Source organism: Budorcas taxicolor, chromosome 5 (genome assembly GCF_023091745.1).
Source record: "Budorcas taxicolor isolate Tak-1 chromosome 5, Takin1.1, whole genome shotgun sequence".
NCBI lineage: Eukaryota > Metazoa > Chordata > Mammalia > Artiodactyla > Bovidae > Budorcas > Budorcas taxicolor.
Window position 1 is genome coordinate 55836564 of NC_068914.1, and position 23048 is coordinate 55859611.

The following is a 23048-nucleotide window of genomic DNA, read 5'->3' on the forward strand; positions in this document are numbered from 1 at the left end:
ATAAATATAGAGATTTTGGTCACTCTTGTTTATTGCTCTATCCCCAGTTCTAATGAGAGCACCTAGCTCATAATAGCTGCTCAATAAATATTTGCTAGTAAGTGATATGTACCCCGTTACTTCAGTTTGCAAATATGAGAGACTGGACTCACTCCCGGTCAGAAAGGTTTTTCTTCCTCTGCTGTCATGTAGTCTGGACGAGCTCTCTTTTCTTCTCATCGTCTGTGTTCTGCGTGAGAGCCTTCCAAGTAGTACCCTTGTCTGTTCCATTCCACTCTTCCTCTGAAAGAACCATGCGGACTAGGGTAATGGTTTAAATTTTCTATGTTAGGTTTCAATTCTTTAAATCTGTTAAAATGATATTTCCTTTTCTATCAGCTTATAGTTGGATTCAATGCAATAATACAAGCAAAAAGCGCTTATACATGGCACACAGCATAGTTCATATTTGAGAAAATTATGTTGATTTGTTCTCTTTCCTTTTCCTACTTTAGAGTTAGGGGTTTTAAGGAAACTTCATGGGGGTAATAGCTTACTGATGCAATAAGGTGGAGTGAGGCAGTAAAAATGCTGAAATAATAGTGAAGTGTCTGTATTAGCTTCTAAGGCAGTATGGATATAAACACACCCAGATGACTTACTCTTCACAACTTTCGATTTCCACCCATCTTCTTCCTGGTTGTCTGTTATCTAAAGAAATTGTGGTGGTGAGTTGCTGAGCATTGTACCTTTCTAAGGTTGGATATCTTTGGAAAGGGTTCTCCAAATAAAGTGTCCAGTTGTTTTCTTCAAAGAGAATGTTGTGGTTTCTTTCTTGTAGCTATTTCCCAGTCCACATGTTACATCTGGATTTCCGTCAGCTTAGATTATTGTGAGCCAGTTAATTACAGCCTCTGCAATATGAAGCAGATGTGTTTAGCACATCTTTGAAATGGGGCTTTGGGAGTCCTTTGGGGTTTAAGGACTGCAGCATTCCTGGGGGCTTTCCCCAGCTGGAAGCCTATTCTGTATATGGACCCACTGGGCAGCCAGGGTGGTTATACAATCAGTGGGTGTGCAGGAATGTGTGAGCACGCACCTGTGTGCCTCCAGTGGTAATGAATCAGTTCTTGGGTCTCAGGACGCTCAGAAGTATAAAGAGAGAAAGCAAAGTCTCTAACAACCAGTATTTGTTGGGCCTTTTGCATCCCATTTTTGTCCTGGCTGTGGCTCCTTATTAGACTTCGATTCCTAGGATCTGTCATTTTGTCTGTGCCCTTTGTATGTCACTACACACAGTTCTTTTTAATCCCCAAAATGAATATCCAAATAAAGTCAATGAGTGCACTCTCTGGTAGCACATACACTAATATCAGAAAATCTAGAGAAGATGAGCGTGGCCCCTGCACAAAATAAAGTCAACAAGGTACTGAAATTACTAATTTTCAACGTATAAGCATATTATCTACTTGAAGTAGCTGAATGCATAATCCTTTCCATTGCCCTTAAAAGTCAGTCATAATGATCATACAGAAGAAAAGGACATACTTTTAAAAAACTTACTTATTTTTTAATTGAAGGATAGTTGCTTTACAGAGTTTTGTTGTTTTCTTCATATCTCAACATGAATCAGCCAAGGGGAAAATATGCCCCCTCCCTCTTGAACCTCCCTTCCACTTGGCTCCACATCCCATCCCTCTAGATTGTTATAAAGCCCCTGTTTGAGTTCCCTGAGTCATACAGCACATGCCCATTGGCTATCTATTTTACATATGGTATTGTAAGTTTCTACTTTTCATGGTGGTTTTATTCTCATAAACAAGACAGTTGAAGGTGGAAGATTATGAATATGTAATCACTATGAAAAGATGGTTAAGAATCTTGGGAAGGATGTATAATGTCAGCTTTGTTGTTGTTTAGTTGCTAAGTCCTGTACAACGCTTTGTGATCCCATGGACTGTTGCCCCCAGGCTCCTCTGTCCATGGGATTTCCCAGGCAAGAATACTGGAGTGCGTTGCCATTTCCTTCTGCAAGGAATCTTCCCTACTCAGAGATCAAACCCGCCATCTCCTGCTTGGCAGGCAGACTCTTTACCACTGAGCCACCTGGAAAGCCCCGTAGTGTCAGCTTCTGACAGTGCTCCGGTTTCTTGTGTCTTTGTTTCAGAGTAGGTTTTCTTCTCACCTCTCCTTCCCATCCTCGCTACTCCCAATGTTATCAAAGAACAGAGAGCCCGCATCCTTAATAAAAATCCACACTGAGATGAGATGAAGCAGGGTGCAGTTAAGAGTTTGGTTGTGGTAGTTTGCTTTTCTTGTAGGCAGCAGATTCTAGAGGCATCGATAGGCATTAGAGCCACTGGAAGGTACGTTTGTAGGTTCCGGAGCCATCCACTGAGAAGTTGCTGAGAGGCCTCATGGTTTTGAGAAGTGTGGAGAATTTGAACTTCAGATGACTGGAGTGGCCCTACTCATCAACTCAACTTGACAAGATATGCTTCAGAAATAGCAGACTGACTTCAGCAGCTGCTTCTCTCCAGAGTGGGAGGGGGAGCAGCAGCGTCTCGAAGGGGACGTCTTCTTTCTGACTGTGTCTTAGTAGCTTCTGTTCTTCCTGTCACTTTGTTCTGAGCACCTTCCTTTAAGCACCTCGTTCTGCAGGGCTGCTTCCTGTCATCACCACGGCTCTTGTCTCACTGCTCTTCAAGGGTAGCTGAGATGAGATGAGTACTCAGATATTTTCCAAAAGGCAAAGGGAAAATGCTGCTAAATTTCCAAACCTGGGGATTTCCTCCCTTGCTTTAATTGTGCTGTGGGGAGAATGCTCATAGCTGATAGAATGCCATGTCATAAAATACCTCCTGATTCTTTGTCATCATGTGAAAATATTTGAGAATTCTTTGTTAAACAGCAGCAGTGTCTGCTCTGGTTACTCCCTGCTTCTGCTCAGCAGTGACCATCTGGCTTAGCGTCTTAAGCACTGGACTGTGACTCAGGAACTGGGTTTTAATGTTTGAGAGTTCTTCCTCTGTGACTGATGCCAGCTGAGCTGCCATCAAAATGTGAATACTAAACTGAACTACTCTAGAAGGTAAAGAACAGTAATAAATGTATCCTAAAGTGACACAAATATGTGATAAATCATGGTGAAAGAAACACATTCTGGGTCCTTAGGAAGATAGATGTTATTAATATTTTGGATGACTTTGTATCTCATTATTTTGACAGTTAATCCCTTGAATGTATGTAGGTATACATTTATGTATGTAAAATAGTTCTGAAACTTTTTAGTATCAATATCCACTTGCCCCTCACCGAAACAAATCTCATATTCAGAATATTCTGGTAACTTTTTGCCAATAATAACAAATGCATTGCTTTATAAAAAAACTATAAAAGTTTCAGAACTTATGATTATCGTGTATTAATAATAGCTGCTATTATTCTGTTATAACTTCAGACAGAGAAGACAAATTTAAAAGTTTCCGATAATCAATGCAGGCTAATTGTAAATCACTGGTCTTGAGGAAATAATCAGCATAACATAAATATCTTCCTCCCTAGGTTTTGGGCCTTTAGAAGTCCAGGAGCAGGAGATTAAGAGGAATTTGATAAAATATTGATGAATTTAGTTTTCGAAGCAAGGTTTCTAGGCAAAAGAAGTTCTTAAAAAATTAGAATATGATACTGCTCATATATATTTTAAAAAATCTTGGTGTTACCTATTCCACAGACTAAGTTATAAATTACAGAAATATTTTTCCTTTTGCTGTTACTTACCCTGATAAAATAACTTTAGGTGAATTAAAAGAAAGCATCTTTACTAGAGATTTTTCAGGTTTTACTGTGTTTTGTAAAACTGTCACAGCCACATAATTCTCCATTCTTCATGCTTGCCGATTCACAACTGAGAACACTAAAGGGGCCTTTCTTTAAAAGGAGCACTGCTATGTATATGATTCTAAATTTGTATCCTTAAGTTTTAAAAATGTTGATATGATATAAATTACTGGATTTGTTTCATTTTTAAAAATAGGCTTGCCCTATTTATTCCTCATGCAGCAAAATTCTGTGGAGGGAGAGGGGCAGTGCAAGCACCGAAGAAACATTATGATCTCAAGTTGAAATATTAAACCTTAAATATTACTTGTTTCTCCAGAGACTGGATCCCCAATTACAGCGTCTTGCATTGGATTAGGTAATTCTAAAACACCTCCTCCAGGGCAAGCAGGAAAAAGTGTTCCAGGATACAACGGTGAGAAATTACCTTGATTACTTGAAATATGTAATGTTAATAAATTTGGTATTTTTCTGTATTTAGTGTGAATCATATTGATTGAAATGTAGTAGGTGCTTAATAAGTATTTGATTGAGTGAATGCCTTGTATTAAAAACGTCTAACTTTTTGTGATAACTTTTGTTATTAGCCAGTTTTATCAGAAGTGTTATTGTAGACTTCTAAGGGCATGTTGTAAATAACTGTCAAAATATAAGGCAAGTTAAGGAGCTATGGGCTTCCCAGGTGGCGCTAGCGGTGAAGAGCCCCCTGCCAGTGCAGGAGACATAAGACACGGGTCCAATCCCTGGTTGGGAAGATCCCCTGGAGGAGGGCATGGCGACCCACTCCAGTATTCTTGCCTAGAGACTCCCTTGAACAGAGGAGCCTGGTGGGCTACAGTCCAGCGGGTCGCAAAGAGTCAGACCCGACTGAAGCGATTTAGCATGCGTGCAAGGACCTATGTGAGAGGTTAATACTTACGGAATATATGCTAGGTGCTGAGTACTTTGCATACATTGTTTCAATTAATGATGAATTTATTTAATTTTTTGATATTATTCCCATTTTAGCGATGAGTTAGCTGGTGCCCAGAGAGACTAAATAACTTTACAAAAGTAATTCAGCTGGTTAGGTCCTGAGGACAGTGCAGACCATTGTGTTTTATTTTGTTTGTTTGTTTCTGTATTAAAAGCTGCAGTTGTTCCCATTATATATATTATCTTTTATTTTAGGGGTGATAATAAAGTTTTTGAAACTTGTTGGCTAGAAGATGAATATGAAGAGTAAATATTCTAAAAAGAAAAAACAGTTTCATCCTTGTTGGCAGAATGTGACAATGAGATACGCTATCTTTTCCATCTAAGTTTTTTTAAGTCATCAGTAGTGATTATAATAGTTCAATAATTTCCTCTGGATTTCACCTCTTAGTTGTATATGTTATATAAAGTAACTTGTGTAAGTTATGCTTTATTGTACAAGTCAAACATTCAGTTTTTATTTCTAAATGGGAACAAGAATTCTGTATGCTTCGTAGGGTTGTTTTTTGTGATAGAACACAATGAAGCACTAACCCAGTGCCTGCTGGTAGGAAAACTGAACGAAGTCTTAGCTAGTAGGGTCATTAGTATTTCAGAGAAGCCAGAGGGACTGACTTGTCTTAGATGTACACATTCATTTTACAGACAAGAAAAATGAGATACAGAAGTTATGCTATTTGCATAAGGTCACACATTTAGCTTAAACCCAGCATCTGGAAAGAGAATAATTCCTCCATACAGTTTGTATTTGCATGAGGAATACAAAGTTTAGAGATTTGTCTTTTACTTCTCTAATATAAAAATATTATATTTTCTTTCTAGGACAATGACTGGTTAAGGATTATTTGCTTTAGCCTAGCAGATATATTTATAAAAAGACACAAGTATTTTTTTTTTTAAGGGTAAGAATAGATACTTTGTGAAGTCAGTGACTTCTCCAGGCATGGAAGGGTGAACCCAACTTCAGTGAAATCCTCCCTTTGAACAGGTCTATCATCTCTACTCCTTTTATCAGAAAAAATGCTTTTGTGTTGGGCCATTTTTAGGGGCTGATGACTGTGGGAGATGTTGACTCCATTTCCCTTTCAGCGTTTCAGTACCATTTTTATATCCAGTTATAAGAAAGAGTTAAAGCTTTGATGCCTCATGGAATTTCAGTACAGACATTTCTCATTGTCTGAAAGTCATTAGCTTACAGACAGCACAGCTTAAGCACTGGAACTAAAGTATAACCAAGGAAATAAAGACTTTATGACTCATGATTTTTATGTTTTGTGGTTATTCAGAGATTGAAAAGTATAATGTAACATTTAATATTATAATGAAAAAAGCCATATCCTTTTGGGAAAGGAAAGAACACCATTTTGTGTAAAAAATAAGCAAGGTAATGTAATACTCAATCTCTCATTTATTTAGTATGCTATGCAAGATTGTCGCTGAGTTTTCTTTTCAAGTGATTATTGTACAACACTATGAGAAGGGAATTATTTCCAGTTTTTAGATAGAGAAATTGGAGGGGTAATAGAATGAGAATATGTTCCGGGGCACATAGTAAATTGGCCACTGTGCTGAGATTTGGGGAAACAAAGATGAATTATCATGCATCGTGGCCTCACCTTTAATGAGCTCACATCTAGGGAGAGACAGATACTGGCACCGCTAATAACTGTCAGAATAGAATAGTGCTCTGGGAACACAGAGATGGGAGTGACTAACTTTTTCTGGAAGTAATGCTCTTCTTTTCTGATCACTTTTTTGAGTAGAATAACTTGGATGGATGAAGCCACAAAAAGGATCTATTAAAGCTTAAAACATAATGATATGTCCTTATTTCTAGTTTGTACTAGGTTACTGCTATGGGTACAAGCTTTGGTTTCCTAAAATCCTTCAGCGTTTTAACAGTGTAGCACAGAACACATTGGGATAATATTTGGGAAGGTTAAATTGACCTTTAAAGCTCATAAGTGGATATAAAGCCTTAAATCAGAAAAAAAGAGTTTGCCAGGCTTTTAAATTCTTTATTTTTATTGTTCAAAATATGTTTTGATTGTATTTTAAAACTTTGTATCCTTTAATTTTGAAAAGCTGTACATATTTTTAATATTTTTGACAGAATGAAAGGTTATGTTTGAATGGGTATAAACATAGATTTTAATATTACCAGCATGTTCAAAATAGTGTCCTTATTTAAGGAAGACTCTGAAGAAAATGAATTATCTAATTAAAAATCAAAGACATGTACACTTTAAAATTTCTGAGACATTTTAGCATATTTATATATGTTCATGATCTCACAGGAGTTAAAGGATGCCTTTTTTAAGCTAGAGTTGGTAGATTAAATATGAAAACTTTCAAGCTTTAAGGTTATTTGTTTTTCTTTGTTTATCTATATTTTACTTTGCAGTTATGATTTTGGATGACAACATGCAAAAACTGAAGGCTCGGTGTTTAGGAAACATCGTGGTAAAGTAAGCAAAATTTGCCATCTATTATTTAAAAGAGCAAGAATTGATATAGAAGATTAAGAAAAAATAGAGTGGTTGCAATGGTATTACTAGTGAAGAGGTTGCAGAAGAAGCTTGTGTATTGTTTGACAATACTCATTGCCTGGTCTTATCATTTAAACATGGAAGCCCCATAAAGTGGAACCAATTTAGATATGATTTTTAAAAAGATAAATCTTGCATCTTTTAAAAAATGTGTCTGATTATATAAGTAATGCACATATGACAAAATTAATATGAATACCAAAAATATAAAGAAGTATATAAAGTTTTTATACTGTAACACCTCAGTAACAAGTGTTAATTTTGTTATATATATATATGTATATATATGACTTTTTTTTTGACAAGCATTTTAGATTGTTGAAATTAGTTTATTCTTATGTACTCCTGTTTTTACTTAACCCTATCTCACAGCATTTTAAATTTTATCTGCCTGTTAAAAATGTTTATCCCCTTTCTAGGCCTCTTAGTCTTTTTTGAATATTATGATTATAAATAATGCTGTATTGAATAACCTTTTTGTGTTGTCTTTTCTGATCATTACAATGGTACTGAATAAATTTCTAAATGTGTAATTAGTAGCATGGGTCAAATAGTAGCGTGACATGTAATTCCTGACTCTTTAGGTACCACAGTTCCTTGCTAACAGTTTTCATCATTGTTCATTTGACAGATAAAATGTTAGAATTTATCATAAAAATATTCAAACTTACTTTGGTTGAATTAATACTTTGAAATTATTAAGCTTGGAGCAGCTGAAATGGAAGTTAAGTTGAGACACACAATATGTGACATTTTGATGACTGATACAGGTAGCTTTAGTGCCTCTGATTAGCATGATGTTGTCATCTTTACTGACATATGTTAAGTAATAGAATTTGCCAGAATGAGCTGTTATAACTAAAGAACATTGCATGTGTTTTTTTAAGTTTTATTTTCTGTTTATTTAAAAGAACTCTTATTACTTGGCATTCTCAGATTGGTATAAAATTTTTCCTCAGGTTAATAAACATTTTAAGTTCTTTAAAGACTAAATGATAAACAGTAATTTTTAAAAGCATGTGTTTTTTTCTCAGGGAGAGATGTTGTAACCTCACAAAAATCTATAGAGGAGATGCACCTTATGATACAGTTCTTCTCAGATTCCTATTGTAAACAGTAAACACGAAAACACTTTACCACTATTTTAATTTAAATTTTAAGACGTGTTGGCAAATGGAAAATTAGTTCTGAATATGCCATTTATAGTCATATTTTTCTGACTAGGAATACATATTAACATAGAATTGATTGAAATTTTTCAATTGATTGAAATTGAAAGGGGAAAAGTGTTGGGGACAAGGGGAGGGCTTGCTAAATAATAAATCTGAACAAAATTGTGGGTGAATGTCTAGCTCATTTAGGGAAGTACATGGTTTGTGAGAATTTTGAAAAGCACTCCAGCAGCTTACATGTTTATATCACCCCTAACTCCAAGTGAGTCATCTGTTTCATAAAGCAGTGCTTGCAAGATCCCAGAGGTAGCGTTTGTTGCCAGCGTAGTTTTAATCCCTCATGCATCCTGTCACTTTAATTACTGGTGGCTTCACCCCACAACCATTCCAAAATAATAAAGCAAATAAACTATAATTTTTTTTCTCATACCCATTAGTGTTACTTCACGTACTTGAAAATGACACAACTATTGTCTTAAAATATTCTGTGCTTTAGATTGTCTCCAACTCAGAATGATTTTATTCCCCCTCTCTGTTCATAAACAGGGAATTTTATTGTACAGATTCGGGATTCTGAGATTTCACTATAAATTATTTGATGATACAGAATATTACGACATGCAGTGGACTTGGATTCCTCCCTTAGGTTAATAGTGAAACTGCTGCTTGCTGAGTCACTTCAGTCGTGTCCGACTCTGTGCGACCCCATGGACTGCAGCCTACCAGTCTCCTCCGTCCATCGGATTTTCCAAGCAAGAGTACTGGAGTGGGTTGCCATTGCCTTCTCCTAATAGTAAAACTAGGTGTTTGTAAATATTATATATATATATAATTATATTCAAAATATATGTATAATTATTTTCAAAAAGTAAGGTAGAAATAATGAAAAAAAAAAACACCCCCAAAACAGTTACCACCAAGATCTCTCTTTTTTTTTTCAAATCTGACTCTTGAAACCTTATTTCAGGAACTCATTTTTACCTGTGATAGTAAGGATTTCATTTTGAAACTCTCGTCTGCAGTAGCCATTCCATTCTGACTCATTGACCTGAAAATTATTCACGCATCCCAATAGTTGCTTGCAGTATGCTAGGGTATTTCATATTTAATGTCTATCAAGACTTGTGTGTATTCATCTAGAGCTATTCTGTGTGCCTTGAGGGGACGTCTCACTCATCCAGAATGGAAAATGTCCAATGAATGCTTTTTAAGAGCACATTAATAGATATATGTTTAATTGAATTAAGGGAAAAGCACACCTTCTTGACTTACAAACATTACCATGGCTTAAAAAAACTGTGTAGTTTGAGAAGAGAATAATTTTCCAGGTAGACCGTATTCTAAAGAAGGGACCAGTAGCCACCTGGGTCCCCAGAACCGCTTGGTGGCTGTGGGCTTCCCTGGTGGCTCAGATGGTAAAGAATCTGCCTGCAATACAGGACACCTGGGTTCAGTCCCTGGGTCAGGAAGATCCCCTGGGGAAGGGAATGGCCTGGAGAATTCCATGGACAGAGGAGCCTGGTGGGCTACAGTCCATGGGCCTGCAAAGACAGGATGCTTTCACTTTCAAAAGGTTTTTGGTTAAGGATTTTGTATATGATATTTAAGATTCACAAAATATCTGAGCTTCTAATCTTTAAGAAATGTATTGACTCAATACATTGCATTTCTCAACTGTATTGAGGAATTAAAAATTTATAACATTCAACATCATAACAACTTCATTGTCAATATAGTCTTCATAAATGTTTCCTTTTATTTGCAAACATGTAGGTTGTATTTTCTTCCCATCATTCCTGAATCTGTGCAGTGATTGTTAAGAAATAATAATCAATGGTAAACTATAGGTATGTCTACTTGCTATATGATTTCAAAAGCAAAAATATAACCTTTTCTTTTTCAGAAGATGTTCTAGTTTGTATGGTGTATTGCTATATTTTATTATCTTTGCATGGATATAAAGTAAGGCCACCAATAATAAGAGTGACTCAGTTCATGAGGGACTTAAAACTGATCTGGCTTTAAAAGCCATTGTGGGGAGTGACTGCCAGTCAGAGTTAGGTGTTATTCTTCTCTATTATTCCTACTTACACTTTTTGTTAGTACTTATGTAATAATTAAGAGGAATATTCTTTAAAAGAACAGTATTCTGTAATGCTGTTCATGTTCACTAGTTATACTTGAAGTGATTAGAAAAATAGAGAGAAAAATCTACATGGAATGTTTGAAATGTATGGAGCTCAAACTACATTAAAGTAATTCAGTACAAACATATATATTATGTCTCACTGTTTTAATCCCCAATTTGTTTGCTTTTTGTAAATACAGCTGTAGCTTCTTGTTGCACTATAAAATCTTATGACTAGTGTAAATGATATTTGAAATTATCTTTCTCCTGCAGTTTCTTTAAAATCTGAAGCTATAATCATATGTCCAAGTTTTACAAGGTGCTAAGCATAGCTTAGCACCATTGTATGATTCATTTTATCATGTTATGATGACTCATCCCTAAATCAGAAATAATAATATGTGATAATTTTGAAAAAAAACCCTCTTGATCCACTTTTGCTCTTTTAACTTCCTTTGTTAAGGCTTTCTAAAAATCCCTGCTTTTCTCTTGAGGATCCCTAACGAGAAGGTAGACATTTTAGAGATTCCTAAACTACTGTAGATCCTATGATGTAATAAACATGACTTTTACAGTTCTTGTAGATTTCTTGCTTTCAAAGAATTTATCTTTCTATAAGAAGAGAAAATGACATGCCTGCATGGAGGTAGAAAATTCTTTTGATTTTGAAACTTACTCCAGGCAGTTCATTTTGTGGGTAAGTTATGATATCTGAATTGCTATGAATACAGAATGTTCATGAATTTTAGAAGGTTTTTCTGTAATTGCATCCAGAGCTCCAAAGTACAGAAATAAAACTGAGTCAGTAATTCCCAGGCAACACTGCACAGGGCATGAAAGCAAAGTTGAACTGCAGTTGCTTTCCTCAGTGCCACAGCGCTCGCTGTTACTAAAGCCATGGGTCTCTAACTCTTCCTGACTCGTGGACACACCTTTTTCTTTGGCCAGACACGGTTGTTGTTGTCGGAAGCGCAGCTTGTCTGCCTCTTGCTGTGTCCGCTGGCCTGCGCCCTGCAGGCAGTAATGGGGTGCCAGGGAGTTAGATGGCCTCGTCTGGGGGGCTTTACTCTGGTGCCTGCTGGTTTCTCAGCCTCCAGATATTGAACACTTGGTCCTTAATGATGTTTGTTCACATCTTTACAGTTTGGCAAGAATGACTTGGTCACTCACTGGGCTGCTGTCTCGGGAGATCAGGAAAGCTTTCGTTCACCAGGGTATCCTTTGACTAAACCAGGGCTGGCATGGGGTTGTTATCCCATTCTTTCCTACATCTCCTATGCAGATTTTAGTATGATCTTTTTATTAGCCTTAAAACAACACTGTGAGTTCAGCAGTGGGACATATATTATCTCGTTTTTTAAAAATCTAAAACATCATTAAAATCTAAACATCATTAGTAGTTATGCAGCTAGAACTCACATTTCTTACCCAGTTGTTTGTCTACCCAGAGAGAAAGAAACTGTGGCCTACTAAGTCACTTCTGGGGAGACGAAAAATAGCTTCCTAGAAAAGTCTCCAGTAGAGCCTAAAGACCTCACAGGAAATTCTGAGAGTGCAAAGTTGGGATCTGACTCTAGAATTCTCTAGGGAACAGGAGTTCTGTCTTCAATTTATTTCTGATACAAATGGGCATTCCTGATGGAGTATTGAATATAGACTATCCTTTATGTGGGATTGGAGGCACCTAGGAGTTTTATTTTTCAGATTGGTCAGGGATGTTTACCTTCTACAGTGATGGATCTTCTCTTCCTTCATTAGCTGTTTAAGGATTTCCATGGGAAGAATGGGCTTCCCTGGTGGCTCAGATGGTAAAGAATCTGTCTGCAATGCAGGGGTCCCAGGTTTGATCCCTGGGTCAGAAAGATCCCCCAGAGAAGGGAATGGCAACCCATTCCAGTATTCTTGCCTGGAGAATTCCATGGACAGAGGAACCTGGCTGGTTTCCAGGTCTGCAGCCCATGGAGTTGCAAAAAAGTCAAACGCAGCTGAGCGACTAACACTTGGAAAAAATATTCTTTAAGAGGAACTCCACATTCACAATTGGATGGATTGTAACAAAATTCTCCTTTTCACTCTGGGAAGACTTAGGGAAGATATCACAGGGTGGTAGCATTTGACCTTATATTTGAAGGATGATAATCAACGCCTTAGATCTGAGTGCCTGAAAAATTATGGATGGAGATTCATAACATTGTGCAGGAGACTGTGACCAAAACCATCCCACAGAAATAGAAATTCAAGAAGGCAAAGTGGTTGTACGAAGAGGCCTTACAAATAGCCGAGAAAAGAGACAAAAAAGGCAAAGGAGAAGGGGAAAGATACACCCAACTGAATGCAGAGTTCCAGAGAAAACCAGGAAGAGAAAAGAAAGCCTTCTTAAGTGAAAAATGCAAAAAATAGAGGAAAGCAATAGACTGGGAAAGACTAGAGAGCTCTTTGAGAAAATTAGTGATCGCATGGGAACATTTCATGCAAAGATAGGCACAATCAAGGACAGAAGTGGCAAGGACCTAACAGAAACAGAAGATATTAAGAAGAGGTGGCAAGAATGCAAAGAACTGTACAAGAAAGGTCTTAATGACCCGGATAAACATGATGGTGTAATCACTCACCTAGAATCAGACATCCTGGAGTGTAAAGTCAAGTGGGCCTTAGGAAGCATTACTATGAACAAAGTAGAGATGATGGAATCCAGCTGAGCTATTTCAAATCCTAAAAGATGATGCTGTTAAAGTGCTACCGTAAATATGTCAGCAGATTTGGAAGACTCAGCAGTGGCCACAGGACTAAAAACGGTCAGTTTTCATTCCAATCCCAAAGAAGGGCAATGCCAAAGAATGCTCAAACTGCCATACACTTGTGCTTATTTCATATGCTAGCAAGGTAATGCTCAAAATCCTTCAAGCTATGTCAACAGTACGTGAACTGAGAGCTTCCAGACATAACAACTGGATTTAGAAAAGGCAGAGGAACCAGAGATCAAAGTGCCAACATCTGTTGGGTCATAGAAAAAACAAGGGAACTCCAGAAAAACATCTACTTTTGCCTTGTTGACTAAAGCGTTTGACTGTGGATCATAATGAACTATGAAAAATCTTGAAGAGGCGGGAATTCCAGACCACCTTTTGTGCCTGCTATGTATGTGGGTCAAGAAGCCACAGTTAGAACTGGACATGGAAAAACAGACTTATTCCAAATTGGGAAAGGAGTACATCAAGGTTGTATATTGTCACCCTGCTTGTTTAACTTATATGTAGAGTACATCATGTGAAATACTGGCCTGGATGAATCACAACCTGGAATCAAGATTTCCAAGAGAAACAGCAACAACTTCAAATATGCAAATGGCACCACTCTAAGGAACTAAGAGCCTCTTGATGAGGGTTAAAGAAGAGAGTGAAAAAGCTGGCTTTAAACTCAGCATTCAAAAAACAAAGATCATGGCATTCAGTCCCATCATTTCATGGCAAATAGAACAGGAAAAGTGGAAACAGTGACAGATTTTATTTCTTGGGCTCCAAAATCAGTGAGGATGGTGATTGCAGCCAAGAAAAGAGAAGAATCTTCCTCCTTGGAAGAAAAACTGACAAACTTAGGCAGTGTATTAAGAAACAGGGTAATCACTTTGCTGACAAGGGTCTATATAGTCCCAGCTGTGGTTTTTCCAGTAGTCATGTGCAGATGTGAGAGTTGGACCATAAAGAAGGCTGAACACCAAATAATTGATGCTTTTGAATTATGGTGCTGGGGAAGACTCTTGAGAGTCCCTTGGATAGCAAGTAGATCAAACCAGTCAATCCTATAGGAAAGTGAATGCTGCTCAGTCAAGTCTGACTCTTTGCCACCCCATGGACTATACAGTCAGTGAAATTCTCCAGGCCAGAATACTGAAATGGGTAGCTTTTCCTTTCTCCGGAGGATCTTCCCAAACCAGGGATCAAACCCAGGTCTCCACATTGCAGGTGGATTCTTTACCAGCTGAGTCACAAGGGAAGCACATCTTAAAGGAAATCAACCCTAAATATTTATTGAATGGACTTAGGCTGAAGCTGAAGCTCCAGTACTTGGCCACCTGATGTGAAGAGCCGACTCATTGGAAAAGACTCTGATGCTGGGAAAGATTGAGGGCAGAAAGCGAAGGGGGCGACAGAGGGTGAAATGGTTGAATGGACATGAGTTTGAGCAAACTCTGAGAGATACTGAAGGACAGAGAAGCTGGGGTACTGCAGTCTGTGGGGTCACAAAGAGTCAGGATTTAGTGACTGAACTTGTAAACAACAAGGCATTAACCAGCATGTTTCTTAGTATTTTCAGAAAATTTGCTTCCGTCTACCTTTCCAATGAATTTTTATGTTATTGTAACTACAGAAAAAAAAAAAAAAGTATTCTTTTTCTAAGTAAAACCTGCATTTAATATAGAATAAACATTAGGTTAGCAACAAGAAAAGTGTTACTTTTGAATACTGCAGAAAACAATTCTGCTCTAGCTCCTACACCTAACTTTTTTTCTGGAGACTATTGCTTCTCACATATTTTATACATATTCATGTACAAAATCACTGATACTTCCAGTTCTGGAACTCCCTCTTCTTTCCTGCTTTGCATTAGGACTGTTAAGTGTTACCTTCCAAGGTTCCTTCTTTAGAGTCTCTTTTCAATAGTCAATTAACATTTGAACTTTTCAATTCACCAGACTTTATTAGTGAAGAATTGGTAGCATTCTCTTACTTTATCCTACTAATTATCAACTGCAACTTCATATCTTGCTTTCCTGCCTGTTCCTCAGTTAGCTTTGGGGATAATAAAGAAGTTTCCTAGGGGCATCTCAAAAATGACTCAGGACCAGACTCATATGCCATTGGCCACAGATTCATACCTTCAGTTCAGTTCAGTTCAGTCGCTCAGTCGTGTCCGACTCTTTGCGACCCCATGAATCGCAGCACTCCAGGCCTCCCTGTTTATCACCAACTCCCGAAGTTCACTCAAACTCATGTCCATCGAGTCCGTGATGCCATCCAGCCATCTCATCCTCTGTCGTCCCCTTCTCCTCCTGCCCCCAATCCCTCCCAGCATCAGAGTCTTTTCCAATGAGTCAACTCTTCGCATGAGGTGGCCAAAGTACTGGAGTTTCAGCGTTAACATCAGCCCTTCCAAAGAACACCCAGGGCTGATCTCCTTTAGAATGAACTGGTTGGATCTCCTTGCAGTCCAAGGGACTCTCAAGAGTCTTCTCCAGCACCACAGTTCAAAAGCATCAATTCTGCGGTGCTCAGCTTTCTTAACAGTCCAACTTTCGCATCCATACCTGACCGCTGGAAAAACCATAGCCTTGACTAGGTGGACCTTTGTTGGCAAAGTAATGTCTCTGCTTCTGAATATGCTATCTAGGTTGGTCATAACTTTCCTTCCAAGGAGTAAGTATCTTTTAATTTCATGGCTGCAATCACCATCTGCAGTGATTTTGGAGCCCCCAAAAGATAAAGTCTGACACTGTTTCCACTGTTTCCCCATCTATTTCCCATGAAATGATGGGACCTTGGCTGGTGATAAAAAAAAGTTCCCTTCCAAGAGTTCCTGATAGTATAGGGTTTAACCATCTGTAAAACTTGCCTGACAAATATCTTGAATATAAACACTTAAGATTGTTGATGTTATATCATTAATTTAATGGAATAGACATCATTCTTTACAGTCCTTCTCCCTACATGTTCTAAAAAAACACTAAATTTCCTGTAATACACAATATGCCAGAATCTCTGTTCATCTTGGAAAATGGTTTATATATATTTACCATTTATGTCTAACATAGTGACTGAGGAATGCCAAACACTCCACAAATACTTGATTGAATCCAGAAAATAAATGCATGAGTTAATGTGTGCATGAATGAATAAGTTAATTAAATGATCAAAGAATTCTTCTGGTGTTTTCTTCTCTAACTCTCAAATCTCCACCCTCTCTCCATTAGCTACTTCTGCTTAAGTATTTCACATCTTAAATCCACCTGTCTCTCCATTAAACCCCAATTTGCTTCTCTCCTTCTGGTCGCCCTCCAGCATGTACGCATTGTTCTTTGTATGGGCAATATTATGTGTTTAAGAATTTGGATCAGCAGTTCTGTGTATCCCTGTATCAGGTGGAACTAAGTAGAAACTGCTCCTCCTCTACCCAACGTGTACATTCAAATGTACCTCGGACCCCACCCAGCTCTGCTGTCTCCAATACAGCCTAACATAGAAAAGTCAGTTAAAGGACCTGAAGGGATTGTATGCTTCAGCTTGCCGGCTTCCTGCAAGTTAGCGATGAGCAGTAATAGTAACAGCAGTAACAATACAGCAGTATCTCTGTAGTTTTTAAGTTTTCTGGTTATAAAATGCTTTCCTGTGTGTTTTATGAAATGATACGAGGTCCAGAAACACTGAGGTCACAGTTTTCCTCCATCTTAAAATAGTACAGAAAGGAGACTTAGCAAGGGAAGAGCTTGGGCAGGCTAGACATGGTGGAAAAGGATGATCCTAGCTGGGTGGCTGATCCCACCGGGGACAGTGTTTTCTCCTGACAGAATGTGAGAGTACAATTCAGTGTCTCAGAAGTCGAATACTGGGGTTGGAAGTGGGTGATGTTGCCTCATGTTGGCAGTCACCGTGTCTGCCTCACCTTCCATTTTCCCATGTCAGCACTATGAAATCACTGCTTCCCTTGGTGTCTTGTGTGAGTACCAGAGGGTAGGGTTTTGAAAATCTTTAAATTTTATAGTATCTAAATTTATAAACTATAAAGCATCTCACAAGTTTCTGTGTCCAGAAAATACACTGAGTGGTTATTTTTGATAGGTGATACTTCCTACAGGGAAATGATACGAGAATTTACTTATTTATTTATGTAAAGATAGATAGATATGGGCTTCGCAGGTGGTACAGTAGTAAAAAAATCTGCCTGCCAATGCACGAGGCACAAGAGACTCAGTTTTGATCCTTGGATCTGGAAGATCCTGTGGAGTGGGAAATGGCAGCCCACTCCAGTATTCTTGCCTGGAAAACTCCGTGGACAGAGGAGCCTGGTGGGCTGCTGAGCCCACGGGGTCACAAAGAATCGGACATGACTGAGCACATGCACGCACAGATAGAGGTGAGCCTTTGCCATATGTGTGTGCTTAATTGCTCAGTCGTGCCTGGCTCTCTGCGACCCCATGGACTGGCTTCTCTGTCCATGGGATTCTCCAGGCAAGAATACTGGAGTGGGTTGCCATGCCTTCCTGGAGGGGATCTTCCCAACCCAGGGATCGAACCCAGGTCTCCCGCATTGCAGGCGGATTCTTATATATAATCCCTGTTTAATACTGTGGAAAAAAAGAAGGAAATTGAAGAGGAAATTGATTACAAAGAACAGATATATGCTATCTTCTATTTTATAGGGGTGAGAAATAACATAGGTCTGGATTGTCATGAAAAGGAAGACTAGGAGAGGGAAGAGTGGGGAGGCACATTGTGAAGATAAGACTATTCATGGGATGTTTCATTGGATCATCTCCCTACACAACGAGACTGGCAAAGGGGGCAGTTGGTACCTTGATACATCAAAAATAAATTGATTTATTTGCCTATGGTGGAAGGAAATTTCCCTTAAAAAGTAATATAATGATGCGTTTCTGGTTCCTTTTTGCAGATGTTATGCTTCTTACCAAAACAATGATTGATGCTAATCACTATCTGAATGCCAAGATGTGTGCCTTTGGTGCCCTTCTCAGAAACTACAGTTACCCCTCCGTGAATTTGCTATGTCTTGGTCAGCTGCTTCACTCACAATTAGACATGATCTATCTATCAGGTTTAGGGGTTACAATTCAATGTGGGACTTGAATTGTTCTTACTCATCACGGTGGAAAATGATTACTTCTAATCAATCTGTCTTTATTACCACTTTCATCCTAATTCTCATGCTCTGTTTTTATATAAGGTTGCCATTACCACCTGGAGCGTTTTCAGGACTCTGGAAGAATCAAGAGGCATTCAAGCACTTATACTTTGAAAAATTTCCTGTAAGAATTTTATTATTCTTTTTTTAAACTCACCTTACATACTTCTCGGTAGTTCTCGCCTATTACATTGATCAGCTTACTCTTAGAATCATGGATCACAAAGCTACCCTTAAAGGTTATCTGGACCAGTTTCCAGCCCTCAGAGGGAAAGAATGCCCAAAGCTCAAATGTCTAAATAAGTCATTTTAGTATTTTTTTATCAGTTTCTGGACATAGAAATATCTTAGTTTCTCTTATTTCTTTCTGAAAGTTAACAGCCTTTCATTTTAGGAAAGGTTTTGCTAAACTAAAACTTTGGGAGACTTTCTATATGATTTCTTGCATTGGATTCCTCCTCACAGACTGGGAACACCTGATTGGAACTGGACAGTTGTCATTAGAACCTCATTAGTGGTAAAGAGCCCACCTGCCAGCACAGGAGACACAGGAGACATGGGTTCCATCTGTGGGTTGGCAAGATCCCTTGGAGGACGAATGACAACCCACTCCAGGATTCTTGCCTGGAGAAGCTCAGGACAGAGGAGCCTGGCGGGCTACAGTCCCTAGGGTTGCAAAGAGTCGAACATGACTGAAGCAACTTAGCACTCATACACACCTCCTCTGTATGAGCAAAATTTGAGGAACATTTGTTCTGCTTGCCAGAAATTGTATTTTTTTAATCCCTCTGCCTATTATTGGCATTCATTCCTGAGTGCCCTCTGAGTTCTTTATTTTAAAACACAAATACAGGATAAAAACAGTATACTCAACATCCAACTTTAGTGCTTTGGGTTAAAAAAAGTATCTTTTTACATTCTGTCTTATCCTTTTCCTGTTACTCTGTGGTTTATGTTTATAATAGTACATAATTGATAGTACACAAAAGGGTCCCACTCTCATCTTGCTGCTGTCTTTTCACCTCTATTTCTTTCCCTTAGAGAAATACCTGGTCCTCATTATGCACTGGGTAAAAAAAGAATGAATGATTAGAATTGCATTAAAAAACAAAGGTGAGTCTAAATACTTAGCATTCTATCCTTTTTATTTGTGAGTGAAGGAAACCTAACCTAATCAACTAGACAAATGACAAGAATTAAAATAGCTTCCTTGAGAAAGACATCTCAGGGTTAAATGACCTCAGTAGCCAAGATTAAACATGCCCCAAGGGACTGTGGCCAAGAAGATTTGTCTAGAATTGATGCCAATAAGCCCCATCTATCTGCCCAATGGGCCCCAGTCAAATCATCAGAGAACTGATGTGATTAATTACAGCCTGACAGTGACATATGATATGCGAGTGTGGTTTTCAACATGAGCACCTTTAACAAAATTGAAAGCTCCTTCAAAGCCCCACGAACCGTAGTTTATGATTAAACTAGGTATAGTGAATCTATACTCTGTCTTGTTACCTCAGCCCTGTCAACTGAACAGCTCAGAAGGTTTGAGTAACTTGCGCACTGTTTAGAGTAACAGAGCTGACTTTTGGACCCATAATTTCTGGCTCCAGGACCCATGTTCTTAACTGTATTCTAGATTGCCTTTCTTACAGTAATTGCTGTAAGAGTTGCCAATTATTGAGGATTGATGATGTGCCTCAGTCTGCCCTCTTTATATGCTCCATCTCATTTATGCTTCTCATAGCCTTATAAGGCATGGCCCATTACCCTGTTTAATAGATGAGCATACTGAGTCTTAGGAAGATTAAGAAACACAAATAGTGACTTGCCTGGATTTATCTGGAAGCCCAAGCTCATCATACAGGTATTAACGCAATTCTGAAGCATTAGGGGAAGGAATATTTCTTTCTTTCTAATTCTTATTCTTAATTTTTCATTCTCTTGTGACATCTGGACCAGTGAAACTGTACTGCTACTCTGAGTTGACAGAAAATTAAGTTTTATACTTACTGTTTAACTATAATTTCACTGAAGCTCGAGTCCAATCCAAATCTATGTTAACAAATTAGTGGTCTATTTTGTAATAATAATTATTATACTATATATATATATATATATATATATAGAGAGAGAGAGAGAGAGAGAGAGAGAGAGAGAGAGCTTTAAGACCTTTACAAATTAACACAAGAAATCTATCAAAGAACTACTTTTGCTATACTATAGCATGCTGGAAATATTGAGCTGTTACTTCTCCATTAAAAGAAGAAATTGGGTTCGTAAACTTTGAAACCCTCAGTCCAAATGCTTAGCTTCAACATATATAAGAACACTTTAATTTATTCCTGGGTGTCAAGGGGGCAAAGAGATTCTATTAATAGTAAGCTTTCAAAATCAGAACTAATGGAATTCAATAGGCTAGTTGTGAGGAAGCCAAATGCAAACCTATTTTTATCCTATTTTATATTTTACCAAGATTAAAAATACTTACATTACCTAATACTAGATGCTAATCAGACATTATTTATTCTGTATTTTCAGGGATACTATGACACCATGGATGCTGGGTACATGGATGAAGAAGGCTACGTTTATGTTATGTCTCGAGTTGATGACGTGATAAATGTTGCAGGTCACAGGATTTCTGCAGGTGCCATTGAGGAGGTATTGATGAATATTGGTCTTTTATTCTAGATAGTATTTAGGGATAGAACTAAGTTAAAGTCAATACTGAGGTTGTCATTTGACCTGAAAAATGATCAGGCCCTTCCTTGTGGTCACTCAGGTATTTCCCTCACCTTCCTTTCTCTCCTGTGGATTTTCCTGTTCTCCATATTCGCCTGATTTCTGCCTGTATAATAGGAATTTTAAGCACTTACATATATTTCTAATTTATGGGAGAGTCTGTATACATTTGCACCTCCATCTTTGCTACTTGATGGCTTCTAGCATCTTGATTTGCTCTTGTTTGATAACCAGGTTTGTATATAGTCTTTACTTCGTGTGATATTTAAACATTTTATTGTACTCTTAAATCCTGAGAATTTTCTTCCAATGTAAATTATACCAAGTCTCCAGAAGAGTGTTCTAAAATGTTCTCTCTCTCTTTTTAAATTTACCTTAAAATAGAGTAAAATGCTCCTTTTTATGGTGTAATGCTTGTGCTAAGTTGCTCAGTCATGTGTGACTCTTTGCAACCCCATGGACTGTAGCCCACCAAGCTCCTCTGTCCATGGGATTCTCCAGGCAAGAATACTGGAGTGGCTTGTTGTTCTTTTCTCCAGGGGATCTTCCTGACCCAGGGATTGGACTCATGACTCCTGTGTCTTTCCTGCATTGAAAGTGGATTCTTTACTGCTGAGCTACCTGGGAAGCCCTTATTGTGTAATACTTGTATAGATTCTTGTTAACCATCACAAACAAACAGGATAAAGAAAAATTTCAGCACTGCCAAAGAGTTCCCTTCTTTATTCTGACCCTTCCCATGCCTAACCTCTGGGAACTACTAATTTTTTTCTGTACCTATGTTGTTTTTGCTTCCTCTAGAATGTTGTATAAATGGAATAATGCAATATGTAACCTTTGGAGACTGGGTTACTTTATTTGAGATCCATTCAAGTTGTTGTGTTGATAATTAGTACTTTTATGTTTCCGTGCAGTATTTCATTGTGTGGATGTACTAACCCATTTGGGTTTCCTGTACCATTAAAGGGTTTTTTTGTGTTTTTTTTTTAATGCTTCTCGGAGAAGGCAATGGCAACCCACTCCAGTACTCTTGCCTGGAAAATCCCATGGATGGAGGAGCCTGGTAGGCTGCAGTCCATGAGGTCGCTAAGAGTCGGACACGACTGAGCGACTTCGCTTTCACTAAATGCTTCTAGTCTGAGACAGTTGTAAATAATACTGTTGTATACATTCAAGTTTTTGTGCAAAAATTAGTTTTCATTTCTCTAGGTTAAATACTAATAGTGAGTTTGCTGGGTTACACTGGTAAGCGTATGTTTAAGCTTATAAGAAATTGCCAGATGGTTTTCTAGAGTGGCTGTGCCATTTTCTATTCCCATGCGTAGAGTCTGAGTGCTCCTGTTTCGTCTCATCTTTATTAGTACTTGGAATTGTCATTATTCCCAATGTTAATGGTTCTAATAGATATGTAAAGGTATATCACTGTGCTTTAAATTTGCTTATCTGTAATGGCTAATGGGCCTTGCCTGGAAGCTCAGTGGTAAAGAATCCGCCTGCCAGCACAGGAGACGTGGATTTTGATCCCTGGGTTGGGAAGATCCTTGGAGAAAAAAATGGCAACCCGCTCCAGTATTCTTGCCTGGGAAATCCCATGGACAGAGGAGCCTGGTCCATGGGATCACAAAGGAGTGAGACACGACTTAGTGACTACACAACAGCAACAATGACTAGTGATGCTAGAAACCTTTTCCCGTGTTTATTTGCCATTCATAAATCGGGTGAAATATCTGTTAAAATCTTGTTCCTATT

The 23048-nt window shown here is 38.1% G+C and overlaps 1 protein-coding gene across 1 annotated transcript in view; it reads left to right on the forward strand.

Moving 5' to 3' along the window:
* The window catches only part of ACSS3 (acyl-CoA synthetase short chain family member 3), a 163686-nt gene that overhangs the window by 124868 nt on the left and 15770 nt on the right, over positions 1-23048 (forward strand). Inside the window, exons 10-13 of the mRNA XM_052640971.1 lie at positions 4139-4234; positions 7199-7262; positions 18600-18681; positions 21096-21218. Of these exons, the coding sequence (XP_052496931.1) occupies positions 4139-4234; positions 7199-7262; positions 18600-18681; positions 21096-21218 (365 nt within the window). The remainder of the gene's footprint in view (positions 1-4138; positions 4235-7198; positions 7263-18599; positions 18682-21095; positions 21219-23048) is intronic.